Source organism: Pteropus alecto, unplaced genomic scaffold (genome assembly GCF_000325575.1).
Source record: "Pteropus alecto unplaced genomic scaffold, ASM32557v1 scaffold21, whole genome shotgun sequence".
NCBI lineage: Eukaryota > Metazoa > Chordata > Mammalia > Chiroptera > Pteropodidae > Pteropus > Pteropus alecto.
In genome coordinates, this window is record NW_006436282.1 from 21,869,460 (window position 1) to 21,892,703 (window position 23,244).

General features: G+C 49.2%; 1 protein-coding gene across 10 annotated transcripts in view; it reads right to left on the reverse strand.

The window, feature by feature from the left end:
• NOD1 (nucleotide binding oligomerization domain containing 1) overlaps positions 1–22,695 on the reverse strand; it is a 26,627-nt gene extending 3,932 nt beyond the window's left edge. For 3 of the 10 annotated variants that reach the window (XR_003046315.1, XM_015589455.2, XM_025046818.1), the window contains exons 1-11: positions 22,599–22,695; positions 20,801–21,108; positions 19,569–19,743; positions 15,457–17,281; positions 12,001–12,084; positions 10,654–10,737; positions 9,494–9,577; positions 7,016–7,099; positions 5,784–5,867; positions 3,278–3,361; positions 56–139 (exon numbers count right to left, since the gene is read on the reverse strand). Coding sequence is in view for 7 of the 10 variants with exons in the window: in XM_015589455.2 (XP_015444941.1) it covers positions 56–139; positions 3,278–3,361; positions 5,784–5,867; positions 7,016–7,099; positions 9,494–9,577; positions 10,654–10,737; positions 12,001–12,084; positions 15,457–17,281; positions 19,569–19,743; positions 20,801–21,001 (2,789 nt within the window). In the remaining 3 variants the exon portion in view is untranslated. Of the gene's footprint in view, positions 1–55; positions 140–3,277; positions 3,362–5,783; positions 5,868–7,015; positions 7,100–9,493; positions 9,578–10,653; positions 10,837–12,000; positions 12,085–12,350; positions 12,396–14,629; positions 14,851–14,996; positions 15,348–15,456; positions 17,282–17,835; positions 18,100–19,568; positions 19,744–20,800; positions 21,240–22,598 lie in introns of those variants that run through there. The other 7 variants (XM_025046819.1, XM_015589456.2, XM_006912037.3 and 4 more) reach the window with 7 other exon arrangements.
• Positions 22,696–23,244: the final 549 nt, after the last annotated feature.

Consider the following 23,244-nt stretch of genomic DNA (forward strand, 5'->3'; position numbering starts at 1 on the left):
GTGGTGCTGAGTAAAACAATTGCTGTTGCTGTTACATGCGGCGGGTGGGTCTTACCAAATCTCCACGATGCCCGTGTTCCTCCGTAACGCGTCTGCCAGCTGCGCAATGCCCTTGGCTGTGATCTGGTTCTGGATAAGCCTGGAAGAAGAACACATCTTTTGTACCAAATACATGATGCTGGACTGAATCTGCCCGCTTCATTAGGTAGTTGTAAGGGGACGATGGGATAATAAACAGACAGGGTCAGGGGGAGAATGGAGTCCACGTGACTTTTAATCTGGCTCAGATTGTCTAGATCCGATCCACCAGAATAAAGGACATCCTTTAAAATGTTTAATTTTCCTGTATATTTTTATAGTGAGCATAATATATCTGTGTATTCGTATGGAAATAGTTTAATACGTGAACATACATACGTGTGTGTGTGTGTGCTTGACATTTTTCGTTGCAAGGGAGCCCAATCAAAAATGTTTGGAGACCACCGGTCCGAACATCAAATTCTAAGAAACACATCTGGGGAACAGGCAGTCTGGTGTCTCCTTCCAGGTGGTCAGGGAAAGGCAAGGCAGTTTCTAAAGTTAAGTGGCTGCCAACAGGCCATTCTCCTTGGAGGAAAGAAAGGCTTCTGAGATGGGACGATGTCCTCTCCAACATCCACGAGGGAGGGAGGAGAAACAATTCTCCTGCGTGGAAAAGCAATGATAACGGGGCCTCTAAGAGTCACCCCATCATGTTGGGTGGCAGTGATCCAATGAAACGAAGGCTTCAGACGTAGCTGGGAAGCCTGGGAGACCCCGAAATGCTCCCCTGGGCAGCCATGCCTCCAGCTCAGCCAGGAAATAAATGCTGCATGAGGCAGTGCTGCGTCTACACTTGATCACAGGCTCACCCTCACTCCTAGCTGTTTGTCGAATAAGGCTACTGCGGAACTTGACCCTTAGAAATCCTGGCACTGACTCAAGCAGGCACTCCACCAGGAAGATGAAGGCCTATGCTATCGTGCTCGATGAGATTATAGAATTAAGTGTGAAGGGGTCAACCCCTTAAAGAGACAGTCTAGCATAGGGGTTAAAAGCTCCCGTCATATCTACACTCCCCACTTCTCAGCTAAAGATCTGCGCTTGCCTGATCTGTAAAATGTGAATAACCATCAAAGAATCTCCTCTACCCAGGGCGTGTTAGGTTTCAGTGGGACAATGTGTACGAAGCAGTTCTCACATTCTGCGCCATGGTGCCCCGTGGAAAGGTCTTGTCACCATTACTGCCCAAACACATAGGACTATGGTGACTGTGCTACAACTGGGACCCAGTGCTCCCAGCCCCATTTCCCAAAGGCCGGGCCACCTGGGCTCAGTGGCAGAGGCGATGACCTCCTGGTAAACATAAACGGTGAAACTGGACATTTTTGCAAAAGAAGCAAAAATAGAACGTGGAAGTGGGCACGGAGTTCTGCATTTGGTTAAACTCTGCTGTTTTCTAATCACTTCTTCGCTGCTGCTACCAATGGCCTTGCTTGGGGCAGGGCGAGCCGCCTCTGACCAAGAGTTAGCAGGAGGCCAGGTGGGCGGAGAGCCCCAAAGCAGCAGTGTCCAGGCACATATGCCCACTGGGGCTACCTTCGGCAGGGCCAGTGTGGCCTGTGCATGCACGCAGCAGCCAAGACTCACTCTCTAGTCCTATTCTAGCTCGATTCTCCCTGGAGGGGCTGGTCTGCCACCTGGGGAAGGGCATAAAAGAAAAACTACAGGCCAGAAAGAAAAGAAAACAACAGCAACAACAAAAAGATGTAAAAGTAGTGTAGTCTGGCTTTTTTTTTTTTTTTTTACAAAAATTGATAAAGTAAATCTAAAACTCACATGGAAATGCAAGGGACCCAGAATAGCCAATCTTGAGAACAATAACTAAGAAGACTCATACTTCCTGATTTCAAAACTTACTACGAAGTTACAATAATCAGGACAGTATGTTGTTGGCATAAGGATAAACATATGGATCAATGAACTAGACTAGAAAGTCAAGAAATAAACCAATAAACTCATGCATATGTGGTCAATTAATTCTTGGCAAAAGTGTCAGGGCCACTGAAAAGGCAGAGACAGTCTTTTCAACAATAAGCTGGATATCCACTTGCAAAAGGGTGAGGCTGCACCCTTATACCTCATACTATACACAAAAATTAACTCCGAATGGATCAAAGGCCTAAAAGAAAGAGCAAAACTATAACACTTAAAAGAAAACTTAGGTGTAAACTTTTGTGACTTTAGATTAGGCAAGGATTTCTTAGATACCTAAAGCACAAGCATCCAAAGAAAAAATAAATCGGACTTTATCAAAATTAAAAACTTTTGTGCTTCAAAGGTCACTATTCAACCCCATAGAGAAGAAATATTTGCAAATTGTATATCTAATAAGTGTCTGCTACCCAGATTATATAAAGAACTCTAATGACTTATCAATATGAAGGCAAATAACCCTATTTAAAAATGGGCAACAACGTGGGGACATTTCTCCAAAGAAGATATACAAATGGCCAACAGGCACATGAAAAGATGCCCAATGTTATTAGCCACCAGAGAAACGTCAATCAAAACCACAATGAACTATTACCTCGCACTCACTAGGATGGCAAAACTCAAAAGGACAGACAATAACAAGAACTGATGGGGATGCGGAGAAGCGGGAGCCTTCGCACATCACTGGTGGGAATGCGGCCACTCTGGAAAACAGTTTAGCAGTTCCTCCGAAAGTTAACACAGAGTCCCCATATGACCCAGTAATTCTGGTCCTAAGGATACACCCAGCGGCCCCAGAGAAATGAAGACATGTTCATACAGAAGCACGCACATGACCATGCACAGCAGCATTATTCATAGTCGTCAAAAAGTAGAAGCAACGCAAATGTCCACCAACTTACGAATGGGTATACGAAACGTGGAATAACCATACAATGGGATATCATTCATCCATGAACAGTACTGACACATGCTATGATGCAGATGAACCTTGAAAACCTGCTCGTGAAAGAACCCGGAGACAAAGGCCACACACTGTATGATCACGTTTCTATGAAATGCCCAGAATATGCAAATCCAGAGACTAAAAGCAGATTAGTGGTTTTCAGGGACTGGGGGAGAGGAAGGATGGGGAATGACGGCTTAATACATACAGGTTGGTGGGGGATGGTAGGGGAAGTGAGCAGGCAAAATCGTTCGAGAATTAGATAATAGTGATGATTGCACAACTTTGTGAATACGCTAAAACCCATAAACGAGTTACCATAAATGTTTCAATGTCTGGTTGACTTCCAACATCTCCGCCAAGCTCTCTGCCACTTCATCGTCGAGTTCATTTTTGGTGAGCCTAGAAAAGAAAGGAAGTGTTTACTCAAGAGAGCCCTACCTGGCACACGTTTTTTAATGAGTTCGTAGAAGCGGGATCCCAGCCCAGGTTCCAGCTTATACTAATAATCACTTACTGAGAACCCAGCAAACAGCCAGGCTCCAAGCCCAGCCTCCAAGCTCCACAGATAATAAATGGGGCTTCATTTCTAAGGCAAAGCCTTTATCCACGCTCCTACTTCAGAGGAGCCTGTACTCCCTCCCCTTGCTTACTGAGCCCTCTGATCTCACGGGAGATAGGGACCCCCAGATAATACCTGCCTCTCAGGTCTCCTCCAGCCTCCAAGATTCCTTGAACAGCGCTGACAGCATGCTACCAAAGTCAGTCGGATGAAAACCTAAAAAAGCCTGCCGACTGATGTTAAAATGGGTCCAGCGCTTTGCTCTGAGGCCAGTTTAAGGGACCCAAGTTCAGTGACTGAAAGTTCAGGAAGTCTCTCAGTTGTTTGTAAAACTGAGTGGTCTGGATAAAGCATGGAAGGCTAGAAGCTCCCGGATGCAAATAGGATTGGAACCTGGTGTGCCAGTGGATGAAAGAATAAATAAGGAAGATAAATGGAACAGAAAAAACATTTAAAAAATCATTCCTTGGAGGGCAACTTAGTAGTGTCTATCCAAATTTTTAATGTGTTACACTTTGAGGCAACAGATTTCTAGAAGTTGGCCCTGCAGTGTGCAAAGACACGTGCACAAGGATGTCTACATAAAGTATTGCTTGCAGAATTATCAAACATGTTGTAAAAAGTGAACAAATTTAAATATCTACCAATAAAAGCAACTGGCAAAATAAATGGAGGGTGTCTATTCAACGGGACGCTGTGCAGTCCTTAGAGAATGAGGTCACGTAAGAAGGAGGCACAGAGCATGGTGTCCTACGTGCTCGGAAGCCAGACGTGCCAGGTGTGTGTCACCTACCAGCAGGGGAACCTTGGGCAAGCGGTTTAACTTCTCTGGGCCTGCGTTTTCTCACCTGTAAGTGTGGACGGTGGTAGCACAGACCTCAGAGGGTGGTTGTGAGGGTGCGTGGGTACATGAGAGGGTACGTGGATACGTGTGAAGGCTGAGGTTAACGTGTGGCACACAGCCGGGTCTCAGGAAGCGCTGGGTTTGACATTATGACCCGTGTAGAGGAGTGGTTCTCAACCACTGCCATTCCCTCTCCAGGGGACATTTGTCAATGTCTGGAGACATTTTTGATCATCACAATTGGGGGGACTCTTGCTATGTAATGGGTAGGCAAGGCATTCGGCTAAACATCCCTCAATGCACGGGACGGCCTCCAAAACAAAGAATTATTTGGGCCAAATCTCAAGTGTTGAGATTGAGAAACCCTGACATAAATGGACATGTAAAATATAGATAACTTACGGTTAAGATTTTCTTAAAGCCATTTGCTAAATGCTATTCTATTTTGTAAGAAAAAATATATATATATATGGATTTCGACATATGTATATTCAGATGCTAAAAGGCTAGAAGAAAAGGTTATATTTAGAAAATACGAAGGAGAAGATACTTTCACTTCCTACTTTTCAGACTTCAGTGTCTTACATTTTTTCAAAAAAAACATATTGCTTTTCAAAATGTTTTAAAAGATTGTTTCGAGGGGAAAAGAATTAAGAATGCATTTGCTGGCCAGGCAGGCCTAGTATCAGAACGCTCCTAGTGATGACATTTTAATGAACTAATTTAGCCACTATCTCATGAGCACAGAGCAGTGTGAGGAGGATGAGAGAGATGTGTGGTACAATTTCCTCACCCGTAAGGAATTTATGGTACAGGCAAGTAAAAAAAACTACAGATAAATACATTTAAAACAGAGTAAATGACCAAAAGAAAAAGAAACAGGAAAGAAGGCACCATTGGTAGGCAACATACACTTAATTAGCGCCCCTGGAATGCAGAGAGGGACCGAGGACAGTGAGCTTCCTATGACAGGTGAGAGGTGAAAGCCGAATCCTGATGTGGCTACTTGGCGAAGGAGGAGGCTGCACGGGGAGGAAAGCTGTGTAAGGGGAGGAAGGGAAAAGATTTGGGGCCACGTGCATGACAGTGGGACTCTCGAAGGCAAATCTGGGGGTGGTTCTGAGGCTACTCCTGACAGAACGACCAGCCTGTGGTTTTCCCGAGGCTCAGGCTGGCAAAGAAAGCTAAGGCCTTGAACTCACGCCCCTGGGCTTGCCTACCCTGCACCCCTCTTCTGCACCTGTTCATGCTTCTGGGAATGGCCATTCTCTTCTCTGGCAGGAAATTCGCAGCCTCATTTTGAGGAAAGGCCTAGAGCCTTTTCAGCTGAGAGGCAGCTTTTCAGTTAAGAGTCTCGGCTGTGCAGTCTTTGGAATACTCCCCGGGACCCAACCGTTCAAAACGACTCTGTTTATTACCAGAATATTCTCAGAGACACGTTCTGCTGCAGGGCCTGAGCGAGGCTCTTTCCTCCTTCTGTAGAGATGCCATTGAATGCAAGACTAGGAAGGAAAACACAGGTGGATTATCAGAGGCCCATCGATATCTGCCTGTGGCTTCCGCAATCTAAATTGCTGGGAGACCCCGCCTGAAGGGGGCCCTCCTTGGGCTGACTTGAGGCAGGAAGCAGCCGTGCTTGGCCTCCCCAGCAGCCGACCAGGCTTTGCTGCTCCAGAGCCCACGTTCAGAGCATGAGGTCAGGTGCCAGACTGATCAGAGAAAGGCCAGGCAGGAAATGCAACATTGGTGAGACCTGGTCGGACAGGAAATGCAACATTGGCGAGACCTGGTCACAGTGCAGACTGGAGGCCTGGTGAGCTCTGTGTCAGAGGGCTGACAGTTTCAAGGTGCCCAGCAATGAGAGCTGGAGAAGTTTCCTCTGTTCTCGTAAATAAGGAATTATGCCATTGCCTCCACCATCTCATTCTCTTTCACTGGCAGGAAGAATGCAAGCAATAGCACAGGATTCCCTGGACCCCTGGGCTGTGGACCGGTACCAATCTGTGGCCTGTTAAGAACCAGGCCGCACAGCAGGAGGTGGGCGGCGGGTGGGCAGCGAAGCTTCATCTGTATCTGCAGCCGCTCCCCAGCGCTGGCATCACCGCCTCAGCTCCGCTTCAGATCATCGGGTATTAGATTCTCATAGGAGCACTGGTCCCTGATGCCAAAAATGTTGGGGACTGCTGTGATAGGGGACACCCAAGGCTCTGAGGTTTGGCCTAAAGGAGGGCCAGGAGGAACGTGTCTATGTACAGAAAAAAAGGGGCCCCTCTGTCCCAGCACCATCCTGAGAACGAGGAAACGCTATGTCCTTTTCGGTTTTATCAGGACTTAAGAATTCTTCCCCACTCCCAAGGGGCACGGGGAGATGGCCGAGGGGCTGGCAATGTCCTATGTCTTGATCTGGGTGGCGTTCATATTGGTGTGTACCTATATCAGATCATTGAACTGAACACTTAAGAGTAATGTACTTTACTGTATGTCTCTTATACATCAGTAAAAAACATTTTTTAAAAAAATCACACACAGAGCTCTCCCCCATTAGGAAAACCAACCACCCTCTTCTTGGCCCCTCCATTGGCAAACCAAGAGGCTCTGGGAGTGAGCAGATTGACCCCCGGAGACAGCAAGCATCAGGGGCAGCAGTTACCTTAGGTTGGTCAGGCTGGTGTGGTTCCTCAGAGCCTCTGCGAAGGCCTTTGCTCCTTCATCACCGATGCTGTTGCCCCACATCCTGAGGGCAGAGGCAAGACAGTAAAAGTTAGCTCACGCTCACCCCTTATTTTCCGCCGGTGGCCACAGATGGACCATACACACTCAGCAGGCAGATGCTTTTGCTCCGTCCCTGGAGCTGTGGCCTGGAGATGAATTCCTACGCCAGCCCCTTAGCGAGCTGCCCTGGATTTCGAATTCAAGGGGAAACGTAAGGAAGAAGAGCAGTAGAAGCTTCGTGAACAGAAGTTCCCTCAGCAAGTTGCACAATTAGATACCAAGTCTCGCCCTCGAGCTTTCAGAGAGGTGTTAGTCAGAGAGCCTAAACTCATGACTGTCCCAGAAACATCACCCACAGAGTATACAGGTTCGCAGCAGCCTAAAAGGAAAGGCCTGTGATGCACTGGATGCTTGGCACCCATTCGACTCTGTGCGGGGGACAGAGACATCCTTGAAGACACGGTCAGTCTTTCACGAAGCAAAGATCAGAAAGTACACTCAGAAACCTTAACGGCATGATCCTTTTATGTAAAGAGGACGTTACCACACCGTGCTGTGTGGGTTATTGCGCTTGGGAGGGGGGTTGCAGTGATGAAGCCGCACTCTCTCCCCCAGAGCAGGTAACCTGAGAAGCTTTGGCTAAACCGAGGGTCTGCAGGTCAGTGCTGGGCTCCGGAGGCAGAGCTCACATCCCGGCCCTGCACACGCTTATGCCAACTGTGTCATCTCTTCGGTCTCAGTCCCCTCGTCTACCAAGGGGGATAATTTCCTCTTAGAGTTGCTGGGAGGACTGAGTGAGTTAATATTTGCAAAGCACTTAGAACAACCCCTGGCCTATGATAAGCATCAGCCACCCCCCATAGACTGAGGGGTGCCGTCTGCATAAAGCAAAGCAAGAGTGCCCGGGTCTCACACAGCAGAACCCCCGCTGCCGTGGCAACGCGCTCCCCCAAGCTAGCGACCTACCTACATCCCTCCCGGGATGAACTGCCAAAACCCCAGAATGAGAGATTTCAGTGTTCTGCTTAAAAAGCATGTGCGCTAATTGAATGGTATCAAATTTTTAATTCAGTAAAAAGAGTAGAATAAAATTCTATATATATAGTTTGACCTCTCCTATATAAAAAAAAATATATATATTAGTACAGAGGGAACACATACAGGTGAGAGAGAGCAAGAAAGCTTACCTGACCTCACGTCGACAATAACTATTTCTGAGAAAATGATTTTTTTTATTAATTACACTTTTTGCATTTTCCATAGTTTACCAATAAAAGTATCTGCTTCTTGTATAATTGAATAAAAAATTATGACAATATAAAAAGCTTTGAAAATCCTCCAAATCAAAACCACAATGAGATACCACCTCCCACCCACTAGGATGGTTACTGTGAAAAAAAACAGAAAATACAAGTGTTGGTGAAGAGAGAAATTGGAATCCTTGTGCACTGTTGGTGGGAATGTGAAATGGTGCAGCCACTATGGATAACAGTATGGTGTTTCCTCAAAAACTTAGAAATAGAATTGCCATTTGATCCAGCAATTCTACTTCTGGGTACAGAGCCACAAGAATCGAAAGCAAGGGCTCGAAGAGATATTTGTACACCCGTGTTCACAGCGGCATTATTCACAATAGCTGAAAGGCAGAAGCAACCCAACCGTCCATCCAAAGATGAATGGATAGACACAATGTGGGATATACATACAATGGACTATTATTCATCCGTAAAAAGGAAGGAGATTCTGACACATGTCGGAACGTGGATGAACCTTGAGGAGATTAGGCTCGATGAAATAACCAGTCTCAAAAAGACAAATACTGTGTGACCACTTATACGAGGTACTTGCAGTGGTCAAATTAGAAAGCAGAATGGTAGTTGCCAGGGGCTGGAGGGAGGGAGGAATGCGAAGTTATTGTTCCATGGGTATCGCAAGGTACAAAGAGTTCTGGAGATGGTTGCACAACTACATAGATGTGCTTAATGCGAATGAACTGCACACTTCAAAATGATTAATACGGTAACTTTTATGGTATATGTGTTATACCATGACAAAATTGAGTTTAAAAAATCTCCAGAGAATATATAATTTTCTTAAAGTGAAGAACATCTGCCTGAGGGCGAGAACCGCTCCCTTCATTTGCAGGCGGTGATAATACTGATTTCTGCATGAATTAAATAAACATCTGCACAACTGAAGTTGCAGCCAATCCTGAGACTTCCCACAGCACCTCCCCGGCAGGGTCCGGGGGGGGCCCGGTAGGGCTCGGGGACAAAAGCTCTCTGTGCCCGTCCCCCACAGCCTGCCCAGCGATCCCGCTGGTGTGTGTGTGTGTGTGTGTGCAGGGACACCAGCAGGTGCTCAGGGACACAGGACGGGTCATGTCATGCACACGTGTGCATACGTCTCTACTCACCCAATTTCACTGATCGATTTGCTGTTCTTCACGGCCAGGGCGAGACACTTTCCTCCTTCGCTCGTGATTTTGTTTTTTCCCAGTCTGCAGAGGGAGTCGTGCACGCGTCAGCCTCCAGCTGTGAGGGGACTCGGCCACCCTCATCCCCAGCACAGAGCCCTCTGGCCCCTCTTGGGAGGAGTGACCTTTCTCCTGGGACCCACAGCAGCTATGCCCTGGGCTCCCACTCAGGGAAGGACGGACGCCTGAGGAGGGCCATTCAGGATTCCTCTCTGGGAGACACTTAGGGACCTGAGTTTCCCTGGGTGTTCCCTAAATGACCTCTGGAGCCTTGCTCGTTCCCATCAGCAGACCAGGGAGGTTCCCGCTTCAGCTGCAAACAGTCACGGCGCGTGTTCCCATCGCCAGGACAGCACCAGGGGCTCCCCCAAGCCCGGTGCACTGTCACCCTTGCGGGGTATTTCTATGAAAGGACCAAGGATCAAGGATCTTGCTTTCAACTAGGTGGGTGCTCTAGTCTGAGTGTTTGTGTCCTCCCCAAAATCCATATTCCAAAATCCTAACCAGGGCAATGGTGTTAGTAGGCGGGGCGTTTGGGAAGTGATTAGGTCATGAGGGTGGAGCCCTCATGAACGGGGATTAGTGACTTATAAAAGAGGCCCCAGGAGCTCCTCGACCCCTTTCCACCATGTGAGGACACAGCAAGGCCTCATCTGACACCTCACCAGACACCTAACCTGCCACCTAACTTTGGTCTTGGCCTCCCCAGCCTCCAGAATCGTGAACTTATAAACAGCCTCGGGTATTTATAAGGAACTTAGCTTACAGTATTTTGTTATAGACTCCTAAAAGGACCGAGACAACGAGGAACTTCCTTGGAGGAAAAAGACCTCCAGAAAGGGTGACAGTTGTGGCCTCTTCCTGCCCGTAGTTGATGAGATCCACATGCCGAGCTTCCCCTCATCAGTGGTAGGTGGCCCTTCCAAAATGCGAGCCTCACCCACAGGTCCTAAATCCTCCCCGTGGCCAGCTCCCCTTCCACACACAGGTCTGCCGATTTAACCAATAAGGCCCTGGACTCTTTCGGGTGACATTTATTATTTGTTTGAATAATGACCAAGAAAAGCTGCTAGGGCACTTGCCACGCCCACCCCACTTACTTAAGGTGTGTGAGGCCTTTGCATTCATCCAGGATTCTGGCGACGTACCTGGCTCCGACATCCGTGATCTGGTTGTTGTATAAGCTTCGAGAGAAAGCACGGGCATAAGACTCTACGACTCCCGATGCCGTCTTAATGATCCCCATTTTCTAAAGTGATTATGTGCTGTCTGATTTCCGAAGTCTGGGTCGAAAGGGGAAAGGAAGAGCCCGTGGAGACCAGAGTGTGGGACTCTGGGGTCTCACAGGCTGGATTCGAAGCCACTCTGCCACTTTCCCCAGCTTTACAACCTGGGGCGAGTTACTGAACCACTCTGTGCCTCAGTTTCTTCATCTGTAACACAGGGGGAAGAACGGCAGCCCCCTCACGAGGATTATATGAGATCACGCCAAGCCCTTGCACGTGCTCGATAAATGGCAGGTAACGGGGAATTTTAGATCAAGGTAACAATCAGCATCTCGAGGGAGAAACGTTTCTGAGTGTTGGAACCTCTTCAGTGTCTGCTATTTAGTCATTTCACCACTTGATGCCAATTTAACAACACGCAGAAAAGTTGAAAGTGGTAACTAGACAGGATTAAAGGGTTCCAGAGTCATTCAGAACCCCCGAGGTGAAAGCCTGGCCTACTGGGCCTCAGTGCCCTCATTTCTCATCTGAGGGGACTGAAGCCCGAAGAGGCGGGTTCTACCTTCTAATCAATAGTGGCTGTGGAGCTGGCTGGACAGGCCCATGACCTCTTGCCTCAAACTCCCAAATTCAAGGTTCTGAGAACCCAAAGTTTTTCGTAAGTATTTTTGGCAACTGATAGGAGCTATTCATGGTCTTTATCCCAACTGGTTTGAATATTCGTACATTTTGCTGCAGAAATATTCAAGTATTTGAAAACAGGGCATTGCCTAGACTCGCTAGGTGGTGTCACTAGTACATAGCATGTACACTGAATTCTGATCCGTGTCTTGCCCCTAGGGTTCTGGATGAGGGATCATGGACCCACAGTAATGAAGTCTAACACATAAACAGTATTCTAACGTTTATAAAACACATCCCCAGATACTCTCTCATTGCACGCCCCCGTCACCACTCTTAACAGCTACTTGCCTATATTGGGGTCCCAGTTACATAAGTGAGGGTGCTGAGGCCCAGCACAATTTCCTGACTTGCTCGAAGAGTAGCCTACTGGCCGAGCCAAGAGCAGAACCCAGGACTCCTGGCTCCCAGTCCAGTGCTCTTTCTGCTGCTCCTGGCCATCAGTCCCAACCAACTAGTCACCCAAGTGAGTGGCAATCTCCTCCTGCTATGTATTATTATTATTATGTAGCTGGACCAGTGTTCTTGAGAAGTACATACCCTAAATATGTCAGAATTTTGTACTTGGTCAGCTCTTCATACAGCACCTTTACCCCACTGTCAGTGATCTGGTTTACGCTGAGTCTGAAACAAAACAGCAAAGAAAAGTTACAGATCAGAGCAGCTGTTCACTCTGAGGGAGCAGTCACTGCACAAGGATGCAGAAGCCTATAGTGGTGGAGTTTTCCCAGCCACAAATGCCCCCGAGAGGATGGTCGTAGCAATCAGCCAAACGGTCCCCAGAGAGCCCGGTCTCTGTGGGCCGGCAGACCCACCCAGAACCAGCCCCTCAGTGCGGCCGCAGCACAGTGCTGATTCCACTACAAACACGTGGGTGAAACCCGACTCACCACCTGAAAATGCCAGTGGAGGGCGACAGCTCATGGAGTGTGGTTCTGTGTGGGAAATCGCAAATGGCAATAGAGAAACACCGGAGTTGTGATCAGAAGAGGCAGATCTTGGCAACTCCACGGTCCAACTCCTCATTAACGCAAACGCTGCCTCAGAGACCAGGCAGCTTAGAGAGGGGTCCATCAGGATGATGGACAGCTCCTGGATAAAGGCCAGCCGCACACTGGACGTGCTCTGTGGAACCCCTACACTCCCAGGATATTCTGATGTGGCTACATTGCAAAATAATTTCCTTACTACCAGACCTACCTCATTTTATCACGCTCCACAGATACCGCGAGTTTTACAAATTGAAGGTTTGTGGCAACCCTGCCTTGAGCGAGCCGATTGGTGTCAAAAAGATTACGACTTGCTGAAGGCTCAGATGATTCCTGGCATTTTCTTAGCAATAAAGTATTCTTTAATTGAGCTGTCTACCTTTTTTATAGACACGATGCTATTGCAAACAATAGACTACAGTATAATGTAAACATAACTTTTATATGCACCGGAAAACAAAAATTCGTGTGACTCACTTTATGGTGACATTTGCTTTATTGTATTGGTCTGGAACCGAACTCACGATATCTCTGAGGTTACACCTATCATCACTGGGAAAACTACCCTGATTTTCTTAGCCCTCTATCACTTAGGTGAGGCTGAGGGACGGATAGGGCTCAGTGATGGAGGGAAGTAAGGAATGAGGTGAGGGTCAGAGGCTGGGTGAGGTAATAGACCAGTGGTCAGCAAACTTTTTCTGTAAAGGGCCAGAAAGTAAATATTTTAGGTTCTGCAGGCCATATGGTCCCTCCTGCAACCACTCGAGTGCGTATTTGTATGAAGTAGCCAATATGTAAACAAATGGGTATGGCTACGTACCAATAAAACTTTATTTATAGACAAAATCCATGGGCCAAATTGGGCCCACAAGCTGACCTTTGTAATAAGTAAAAGGCTGAACAGGTAAAAGCTTGATTTTTAGGCCACATCCAAATAAATGATCAGGTCAGACACTCTGGACCCCTCCCTCTTTGGTACCCACCTTGGCACTGGGGCACAGTACGTGTACATCCCTGGGTGGCAGAGGCTGCTAGTCACTCCCAATATCTATGCTTTCTTAGAAACAGAATTCCCCAATTTTTTTAACTGGGTACTCACGATCAAATTCTACCCATTGAAACCTAAGCAGAGTCTCATAAGCAATAGCCAAGAAGTCTTCTTAAAATAATAAGGTGCATCCTTCTTTGCCCTTCCTCCTTCCTGGTGGCTTTAATGTCGACTAAATAGCTGGAGCTTGAGCAGCCATCTTGTGTCAAGAGGTGGAAGTCAGGGAGCGTGGGCGGCAGGGCAGCAAGCCACGCTCCTGATGTTTATGGAGGTGCCATAGCAGCCCAGCGCGGCCCTTCTTTTTGCATGGGAGGCAAATAAGCTTGTAACATCTAAGCCACCAATATTTTGACTTTTCTCTAATTCTCAGCCGAAACTGATCCTAACTGTTGCCCTCAAGGAGCTCAAAATGCTTCCCTGGGGTGTCCCATTTCCTCCTGCTTTCTTGTTTACTAGTGTGGAGGAAAACTTGGTCTCAGCTGCCTGGGGCAGGCCCACCACGCTGGTGCAGAGTTTCCATCTCAGGAGATGAGCACAGGGAGGCACCCAGTGTGAGACTGCCTAAGGCTGCAGACAAAGAGATGCTGGCTCCAGGCCTCCCAATTCCCAGGCCAGGGCAGCCTTGGGCTCCCTACATCCCACCGTCCCCTCACGATCTCAATTTACACTCTGGTCTTGTGTAAAAAGGTACCTAGAACCACTTCCAAATCCCTTCTGTTCTCCAGAAATACATGAGCCAAGCAATGGAGAACTGAAACCTTACAAGGTGTGGTCTGTACAGGAAATGCTAGTAGAAAATAGCAGACCAGCCTCTCTTTCCTTGAAACCATCAAACAGGAAACTAATCAAGAGTCAGCATTCTCTACTGAAATCACAGGCAGCTCAGGGCTGCTGGCTCTGATCATGGGAAGTAAATAATGCCAACTTGCACAGACTCTGCTTTTCCTGCAATTATAAAAGCTTGACATGGGCTACAAATCTCAAAAGGCAGGTCCTTTATGATGGTGGCTCCACCATGGCCCAGCTGTGTGACCTTGAGTAACTTTACGGCCCAGCTGTGTGACCTTAAGCAACTTTTTAACTTCTCTGTGCCTCTACTTTCTCATTTGTCAAAGACAATTACAGTACCTACCTTGCAGGATTGTGAAGAGAATTAAACCTGGTCAGATTTGTAATGACTTCACCCATTCTCAATAAATGCTGACTGTTATTACGTTTGACCCTGGAACAACATAGGTTTGAACTGCGTGGGTCCACTTATACGTGGATTTTTTTTCAATAAATATATTGGAAAATTTTTTGGAGATCTGCAAAAATTTGAAAAAACCTGCAAGCCGCATAGCCTAGAAATATTTTTAAAAATTAAGGAAAACTTAGGTAGGTCATAAGTGCATAAAATATATGTATTTCCTCTTCCTTATGATTTTCTTAATAACATTTTCTCTCTAGTTTACTTTATTGTAAGAATATAGTATATAATCCACGTAACATACAAAATATGTTATCACATAATCAACTGTTTATGTGATCGGTAAGGCTTCCAGCCAACAGTAGGCTATTCATAGTAAAGTGTTTGGGGAGTCAAAAGTTTTATGTGGATTTTCTACTCAGGGGGTCAGCACCCCTAATCCCCACATAGTTCAAGGGTCAACTGTACTGTAATTGCTAGGATATGAGCATCTCCTTTTTCCAGATGAAGACACCGAGACTCAGACAAGTCAAGCAAACTTATTCAAGGACATCCAGCTGAGGCCGATCCAGGTCTGCCTGACTTCGAGCTTTGTTCCTTGCCCTCTGCCAGCCTGCGATAGAGAAGGTTCCGGGTGTTCCAAGACCAGTGGTCATGATTCCTAGGGACATCCAGGAGATCCCATGCCACGAGGCTGGTCCTGGTGTCCCCGGAGCCTGGCCGGCCCCAGCCCCACCCCCACCCCTGCTGCCTGTGCCCGGAGGCCTCACCTGATGACGGTGAGGCAGCTGAAGCAGGGCTGCAGTTCCCGCACGCCGTAGTCGTTGAGGTTGTTGTTGTCCAGGTCGAGGGCCAGCCGCTTGCGGAAGTGGTGCAGGACGAAGGCGAGGGCGCTGCAGTCGGCCGAGTAGGCGTTGCAGTAGGTCAGCTTGAGGTAGTTGGCGCAGATGCCCCTGGCCGCCAGCTGCCCCACCTTCTCACTCTGCGTCTCGTAGATGCAGCGCAGCATCCAGATGAAGGTGGGCATGGCCTGCACCTGGCTGAAGCCCCCGGACTGAACGCGGGGCAGGTTCTTCAGGTAGGACCGCAGGCTGGCGAACAGGTGTGCCCACAGGGCCTTGCGCTTCCTCCTCAGGGCTGCGGCGGGCACGAGGTGCTGCAGGAGCTTCTGTTTGGCTTTGGACAACAGCCCGCACAGGAAGAGGTTGATGAACTGAAAGTGATCCTTGTTCTTGAAGGGGTCTTCCCTCGCCAGGCCGCTGTCCCTCAGGCACTGGAAAGGGAGGAAGATGGGAGGGCAGGAGGCCGCCACCGCCTCCCCGGGAGGCGCCCACTCCTGGAAGAACCTGAGAAGCTCCTGAGTGCCCACCTTGTCATCCACCACGAGAAAGAAGGCGGTAAAGAAGGCCTGGAGGGTGATGTGGAAAAACTCGTAGGACTGCTCGTCCCCGCCGAGGCCCAGCTCGGGCACGGCCCTCAGGAAGCCCAGCTGCAGAGCCCCCTCCTGCATGTCGGAGGCCTGCACCACCTCCTGGCCGAAGACAAAGAGGTTCTTCTCCATGCCCCAGTGGGCCACCTGCCCCAGCGAGTGCAGGGTGCCCTGGCTGGCACGGAACGTCTCCGTCTGGCTCCGTGTGTTCCTCTGCACCAGGCTGGTGGGCTGTGTCCTGTTCAGGTGGACCTCAGTGACCAGCAGGAAGACGTCGGTCAGGGTCACGGTGCAGTCGGGCAGCTGCGGGGAGCTGTCGAAAGCGCTGTGAAAGTGCTGGAAGCAGCGAAAGATGATCCAGCAGAAAAGGGGCACCGCGCACAGGCTGCAGAGGTTGGGGTTGGCTTCCAGCTGCTCCAGCAGGTGGCCCTGCACCGCCCGGTCCGGGAACATCTTCCTGGTGTAGGCCTGCAGGTGGCTGGGCGAGAAGCCCCGCAGAAGCACCTTCTTCCGAAGGAGCTGGCGTGGGATCTCGGTGCCCGTGCGGGCCGTGAGCAGCTTGGCGGCCCCCTTGAGCAGTGTCCCGCTGAGCAGGTTGGCCAGCAGGACCAGGGGGTGGACGGGCTCCCAGGGCGAGGAGGTGTCGGGCACGTGGCTCAGGTCGAAGTCCGAGTGGAGCTCGTCCAGGCCGTCGAAGGTAAAGAGGGCCGTGTGCGGGCAGCGCAGCAGGAAGGCGAACACCTCCTCGGGGTCCTGCTCCGGGTAGCAGTGATGCTTGAAGAGCAGGTCCTGCAGACTCAGCACGTCGCTCTCCTTGAAGCAGCTGAACATGCGGCAGCGGAAGTGGAAGAAGAACTTGAGCCCGGCGTCCAGCCGGCCCGTGGCCCAGAAGCTCTGCAGCCGCTGCAGCAGCATGGATTTGCCCACGCCGGCGTCCCCGAAGATGAAGATGGTCTCGCCCTGCTCGTTGAGGACACCCGTGGAGTGGTCCAGCAGGCAGGCCAGGCTGCCCAGGCTGCCCAGGCTCTCGTTGCTGAAGTTGACCAGCTCCACGATGGTGTCCGTGTACATGTCTTCCAGCAGCAGCTCCTCCTTCTGTGCATAGCACAAGATGAACTTGGAGTCGCGGCCCAGTTGGTGTCGCAGCTTCTGAGTGTATCTGCTCACTGCGGGAGAACGGGGCAGAACGGGGCACAGGAGTCCCAGGAGGTGAGGCGCCCCAGGAGAGGTGGAGGCAGAGACAGAGAGAGAAAAGCAGAAGCCAAATGGCATCAATCAGGGAGGTCTCGGGAGGAGAAGCTACACACAGACAAACCCACAGCCTGGAACCTGAGGCCAGGGTCAAGGACTCCTCACATAAGAGCCAGAGCTCTGGTCCGTTAGCCCGAGGGTTATAGATTTCAGCTGGCGTCAGTGTCTGAGACAGGCTCTCATATTCCTCTGCACAAGTTGTCACTGAACTCCAGCTAAAAACTGAAGCTCCCTCACCTTCCAGGGCCAGGCCACGCGGGCCTGCCGCCCACCCCACCACCGGGCCCTGTTCAAATAGCTGGAGCCAGTCCCCATCGAAACTCGAATTGTGGAAGAAGAAACTGCCCTAACCTTGCTAACGCTGCTCTTGAAAAAAAACACATAGTCTCACGAAACCGCATGGCAAACCTTTTGGCGATAAAATACAGCACGGGATGGTAATCTGGATTGCAAAGAAGCTGTGCCTCACCTAAAACACCGCAGCTGAGGAGGCTAGGATGAAACTAGCCTCCCGGCACTGTGCAGAGCACACAGCCCTGCTTCCCAGCAGAGGCCCGGGCATCCCTGACGTTCGGCATGTGTCCCAGGGTGAGCCCCGTGCCTGCCCACGGGGTAGCAGACGTAGTAACATGCTCACATGGGTGCCACACTCTCAGAAAGCAGAGCTATGGAATGGGGCTCACGCCAGAAGGGAGCTGGTCCTTCCCCAGACAAAACGATGTCCCACAAATTCCTTTAAAATAGTTTTTAGATTGTAATTAGAATTTGGATGGCAAATAGCAGACGCACGTGCACATTTCCAGATCTATCTATAAGCCTTCCCCATCAATTTAGCCCAACTTGATTGTCTGCTTAAACTTTGTGAATTATAATTTTAGTAAGGCATAATTTACATACCATAAAATTCACCTCACCCTTTTACCATAAGTACTGTGTACTAGTCAATGTTTTTTAGTGAATTGACAAAGTTACGCAAATGTCACTACCATCTTCTAGAACACCCATCTCTGCCCCGACCCCGACCCCGGCCCCAGGCAACCATCCGCTTCAGTCTCTACAAATTTGCCTTTTGTGGACGTTCACATAAATGGAATCATATAATAGGTAGTCTTTCACCTCTGGCTTCTTGCAGAGTGCATTATACTTTAAAAGTTATCAAAGTCCCTGGCTAAAAAGACTGACGGAGAAGTTCTTCTGAAAGGCCTGCCATCATGGGAATACTTTCCTTTTTCCATGGGAGAAGGAAACGAAGTAGGCGGGAAGGGCGGTAGGATGAGGGGCTGGCAGCTGCTGGCAGGCAGTTGCCTGGGGCCGCAGGAGCAGGAGCTTGGCCCTGACACTCAGCAGGTTGGCCTGGCTTCCCCTAAACACACGCCTGTGTGGGACACTGTCCTTTGTTTTTGTTTTCAAGGGCATGTTGGATTCTCTAAAAATCAGAGTGTGGTCCCTTGGTGCTGGTATGTTGCCAAGAACCGTCTCAAAGTGGAGAGAGCATGAGCATGGGAAGAAGACCCTCTGGGCCCCAGAGCCCTCAGGGCCCCGAGCGTGAGCCTTCACGCCACCTAGAACTACCGCTGTCCTCATCACCATTTGCAACGATACATCCGTGTGATGATTTACTGTCGCTCTCCTGTGCTAGCCTCAGAGCTGCAAAGGGCAGGAGCCATATCTGGGTCTGTTCCCATCTGTAACCCAGGCATCCAGCACGGTGCCTTGGCACATAGTGGGTACCGTATTAATACCTGTCAAACTAGCCAATTAACTAATGGGGTACCATGGCGCTCTGGAAATAAGGACTGGCTGTCAGGGACGATAGAAGAATACTTTGCCTAGAATCGAATCTAGATTTAAAGGGGGAAAACACAACCTTGAATTTGTGTAACCATGAGAATGTCTGTGTATGTCAGAATAGGAAGTAAGCAAGTGGTCGGAACAGAGACTACACTTCCACGGGCCCCTCATGAGTCAGGACAGCTACATGTGGCCGCTTTGATCTCAGTGCCCCGGGCTGTACCTGGGCAACAGGGATTAGCTTTCATTTTCTAAAAGGAACACAGCACCAGGCCTGCAGCCTGTGGCAGAAGGCAGGGCGGGTCAAGGTGGACCGGCGTTCATGCCCTGACGAGCATCCGGGCGACGGCTCTTCCAAACCCCAGGGCCCATTCGCTCGGTGTCTGCAGTGCCCCTAGGGCTCACTCGTACCTGGGTCAGTGTTGACAACAACTTTGCTCTGAATGAGCTTGGAAGAGGAGAAGCCGATCTCCAACAGCCAAGGCCTGAGGTCCAGGTAAGCATCTTCGAGTTTCTGGAGCACGTAGAGGAAGAACTCGGATACCTCCTCCCCCTTGCTCTGTACCAAGTCCAGAATTTTGCGGACCTGGTGGCGATACAAGCATGACAGCGTGAGCTGGCGCTAGGAGGAGGTCCTTCCACGGGAAGGCCCACACGGCAGGGCTCCGAGCACTTACGACAGCCTCAAGCTTGACCATCCACCCCGCTGATGTGAGATGTTATACACTGAAGGTCTAGAATCGGTGGAATGGGCCACCTTAGCTAGACATAAATCTACACACCTCTAAGAAACCAGGAGCCTCCACGAGCCTAAAAATGAAAAGGCCAGACTCCCAGCTAAGGCCAAGCCCACCCCTGGAATCCCCTCTGCCTCCTCTTCCCTCCTGACCTAACACTTCTGCTCTCTGAGAATGATGCACTCATACAGCGAGTGGATAACAGACCTCCACGTAAGTTATACCTTTAAAAGAATAAAAAAAAAAAAAAAAGCTTTGTGTACTATTAAAACCGCAGGGGAAAAAATTACCAAAGTGTGCACTTTTCCCAGAAGCCATGCTGGTCTCTTCTGAGCCCAGCAGGATCACGTTACAAACAGGTTCTGTCACTCCTCTAAAGCAGAAATCAGTTTAAGATCTGGCCCATTTCAGTTTTGAGGAGATGGCACAAAGCCGGAGTGAAACTAAGGGCTGCTGAGACTTCCTGCAGCGGGCTGGGGATGATTCTGCACTGTGGACCCAGCTTTGGGTGCGGCCATTCCCGAGCCAGAGTCCCACCAGCAGTGGGCAGCTCTCCGGTGTTTAAAGGCCCTGAAAAAAATCACTGCTAGTGTTTTATGCTCACTTTCTGTTTCCCTCCTACTAATTTAAAGTGGATTTTAAAATGGGTTGTCTGGGAACCAATGCACATAGCCACGAGGGCCAAGAGGTAAGAAATCTGCTCTTGACATGAACTCAGAGGTACAACACATAATTGTGTATAACAAGCCCTAACCTCAAGACTTTATGTTGTAAAACTGACCCCAATGGGAAATTCTGCCCAATGTACTAAACTCCCAAGCGCTTCACTCAGGTCAACCAAGAGAAGCCCCTTCTGGCTACCAAGCCTCGCACCCTGCCAAGGCCAATCCCTGTGGCCGCCAGCACCTTGTCGGGCTGCGTGGGGCAGGCACCCACGATCTCTGCGTCCTCATCTGAGAAGTAGTCATTCTTCAGCAGGTTGTCCACCAGACACTGCGTGTTGCGGATGTGAGTGACCAGAAGTTCACGGTTGATTTTCAACAATTTAACGTAGGAGTAGGACGTTGATGGGATTATTTCCATCTCACTGCAGACCTGCTTTTCCATGGTTAAAGGTGCAAGCGGCTACTTTTCGCAAATTCATCTTTGGCTGCATGTGTCTTCCTGACAGATGGGCAATCAGGAGCCAGGGCCCCTGCCGCTCAGTGCAGCCCCTGAAGAGACACATGGAATCGCCAATGGAGCAAAGGCCATGGGAAAGGCCTCTCCCTCTCTCCCTTCGGTCCTGGAATTTGTCTGCTCAGGGCAGGAGAGAGTCATGCTTAAGACACTGGCCTGAGATGCACTAAAGAAAAAAAAAATCATAATTTAATTGCCTCTGTTTGGGTTCCATTGCTAAGGTAGGTGACTAGGGGTACATAACTCTTTTTGTCAGTTTGTTTAGCAAAAGTTTTAAATTATTATTTTTTTAAGTGTGCCTCAATCCTAGACTGGGATGGAGATGAAAAGGTATGTTATCTTCCAGGAAAAGGTTCCCCAGGTTTGGCGGTTTCTGCATACTCTGAGAGGGGGAAGGGCCCAGAACTGGGTGCAGAGGAACTGTGGGGGCTGCTGAGAAAGGATCTGAACGGAAAATGGCCTGAGGAGAGAGACAGCCAGCATGAAGTCTCCTGCGGGAGCCGGAGCCCAGGAACCTGGGAACAGTGACATCTCTGTCATCATTGCCCGTTCTGTGCTGTGCGGTAACCCTCCCCACAACCCTATTCCAGCTGGCCTTATATCTTTAGCAAAGTCTGCTGTGTATAGTCCCCTTGGGGAATGAAGGCAGAGCGATGCTATGTGAGGAGTGAGGCGGGGCCGGGGGCGGGGGGCAGCAAGAGGGAGAACTGGCCCGGACTTCAGACTTCCAAGTGGTAGGTGACCGGGAGAGACCACCTCCCAGAAATGCTTGGGAACCTCACGCTCGTGCTGGACTTCCTGTCTGGGTCGGAACAGGGGCCCAAGCTACATGTGTATTAAAAAACAACTTGGGATCATCTAAGCTACCCCCAAAATTGCACTGACTTCTTTCTTAGAAGATCCCTCAGCTAATTCTGCAGTCATCCTTGTGAATATAAAAAGGATCATCATCTTGGAAGTAAAAAAGCCTTGAACTGGCCACTTAGTCCTTCATCTAGGTAGGAAAACCCACACATTTTAGAGAGAGAATGTAAAAAAAAATTCACAGATTTCTAAACACTGTCGACATCATTAATGTATGTTTCTACAAGTCTGTTAACATTCAAGTCCAGTGGTTAAGTTTATTTCCACCAAGTCACACATGAGTGTCCTTGTCTTTGATGCACTTCCGTTTTTTCTGTTTTTTTCTGTTTCGGTTGCTCACCACTACGAGCTTGCAGAGTCTCAGCGAGACCCCCACACAATCACTTTCCTTTTATAACCTGGGTGATCGAGCAGGAAATAGTATAACATAACATATTAAGTAATAGAAGGGCAAGAGATCCTTACCAAAAAGGATTTGAAGGGAGGAAAATCCTTGGTTAGTTACTATTCCACTAAAAATAAGCATATCTATTAGACATTAATTCAGCTTTTCCTGTGGTGGTCAATTCTATGACCCGCTTTAGGACCCAGAGCTTTAGGAGATTCGTTCTCTTAAGGGGTTATCGGTTGATAGCGTTAAATTTAAATTAGTGGTTAATACCTTTTCAAGTTTCTGGCATCGTTCCCTGAAGTCAGTCAGAGTATTTTAAAATGACATTCTCTCCCTAAATCTTCACTTTCCAATTTCTTTCTGGAATCTGCAAAATCAAAGAAAAGATCGTAATGAATGGCGAATGAATGAATGAAATCGGCGTCAGGAGCACCCGGAGGGGTAGCGGAGCAGGAGTGGGAGAAAGGTGCACCTTCCAGGAGCCACTTCAAGGCCATCTGGGTGCAAACGGATCAGAGGGGCTGCCTTCCCAGCTGAAGACAAGCACAGTGAAGGTCACAGGCCTCCCAAGGACGGAGGGCCTCCCCTGGACATTCATTTGTTCCTTTTCACTCAGTGTGCATTTGCGGATCATAAAGAACAAAGAGTGAATAAAGCCGACTGTATTCCTGCCCTCGGGGGCTTCCAGAGAAGGCAGACAGTGTGACCCTGACAGAAACCTACTAGACCACCAAATGCAAAGAAAATAAAATGACGGAAGGAAAGGAAGAGGCTGATAGTGGAGGGAAGAAAGCAAAGACTTCTGAATGAGGTGAACCGGGAACCCCAGAATGGAGGGCAGTCAGTGTCAGCCAAACGTCTGGGGAAGGCGAGTGAGGTTCGGGGCTTAGGGGGGTGATAAGGCCAACCCGTTGTC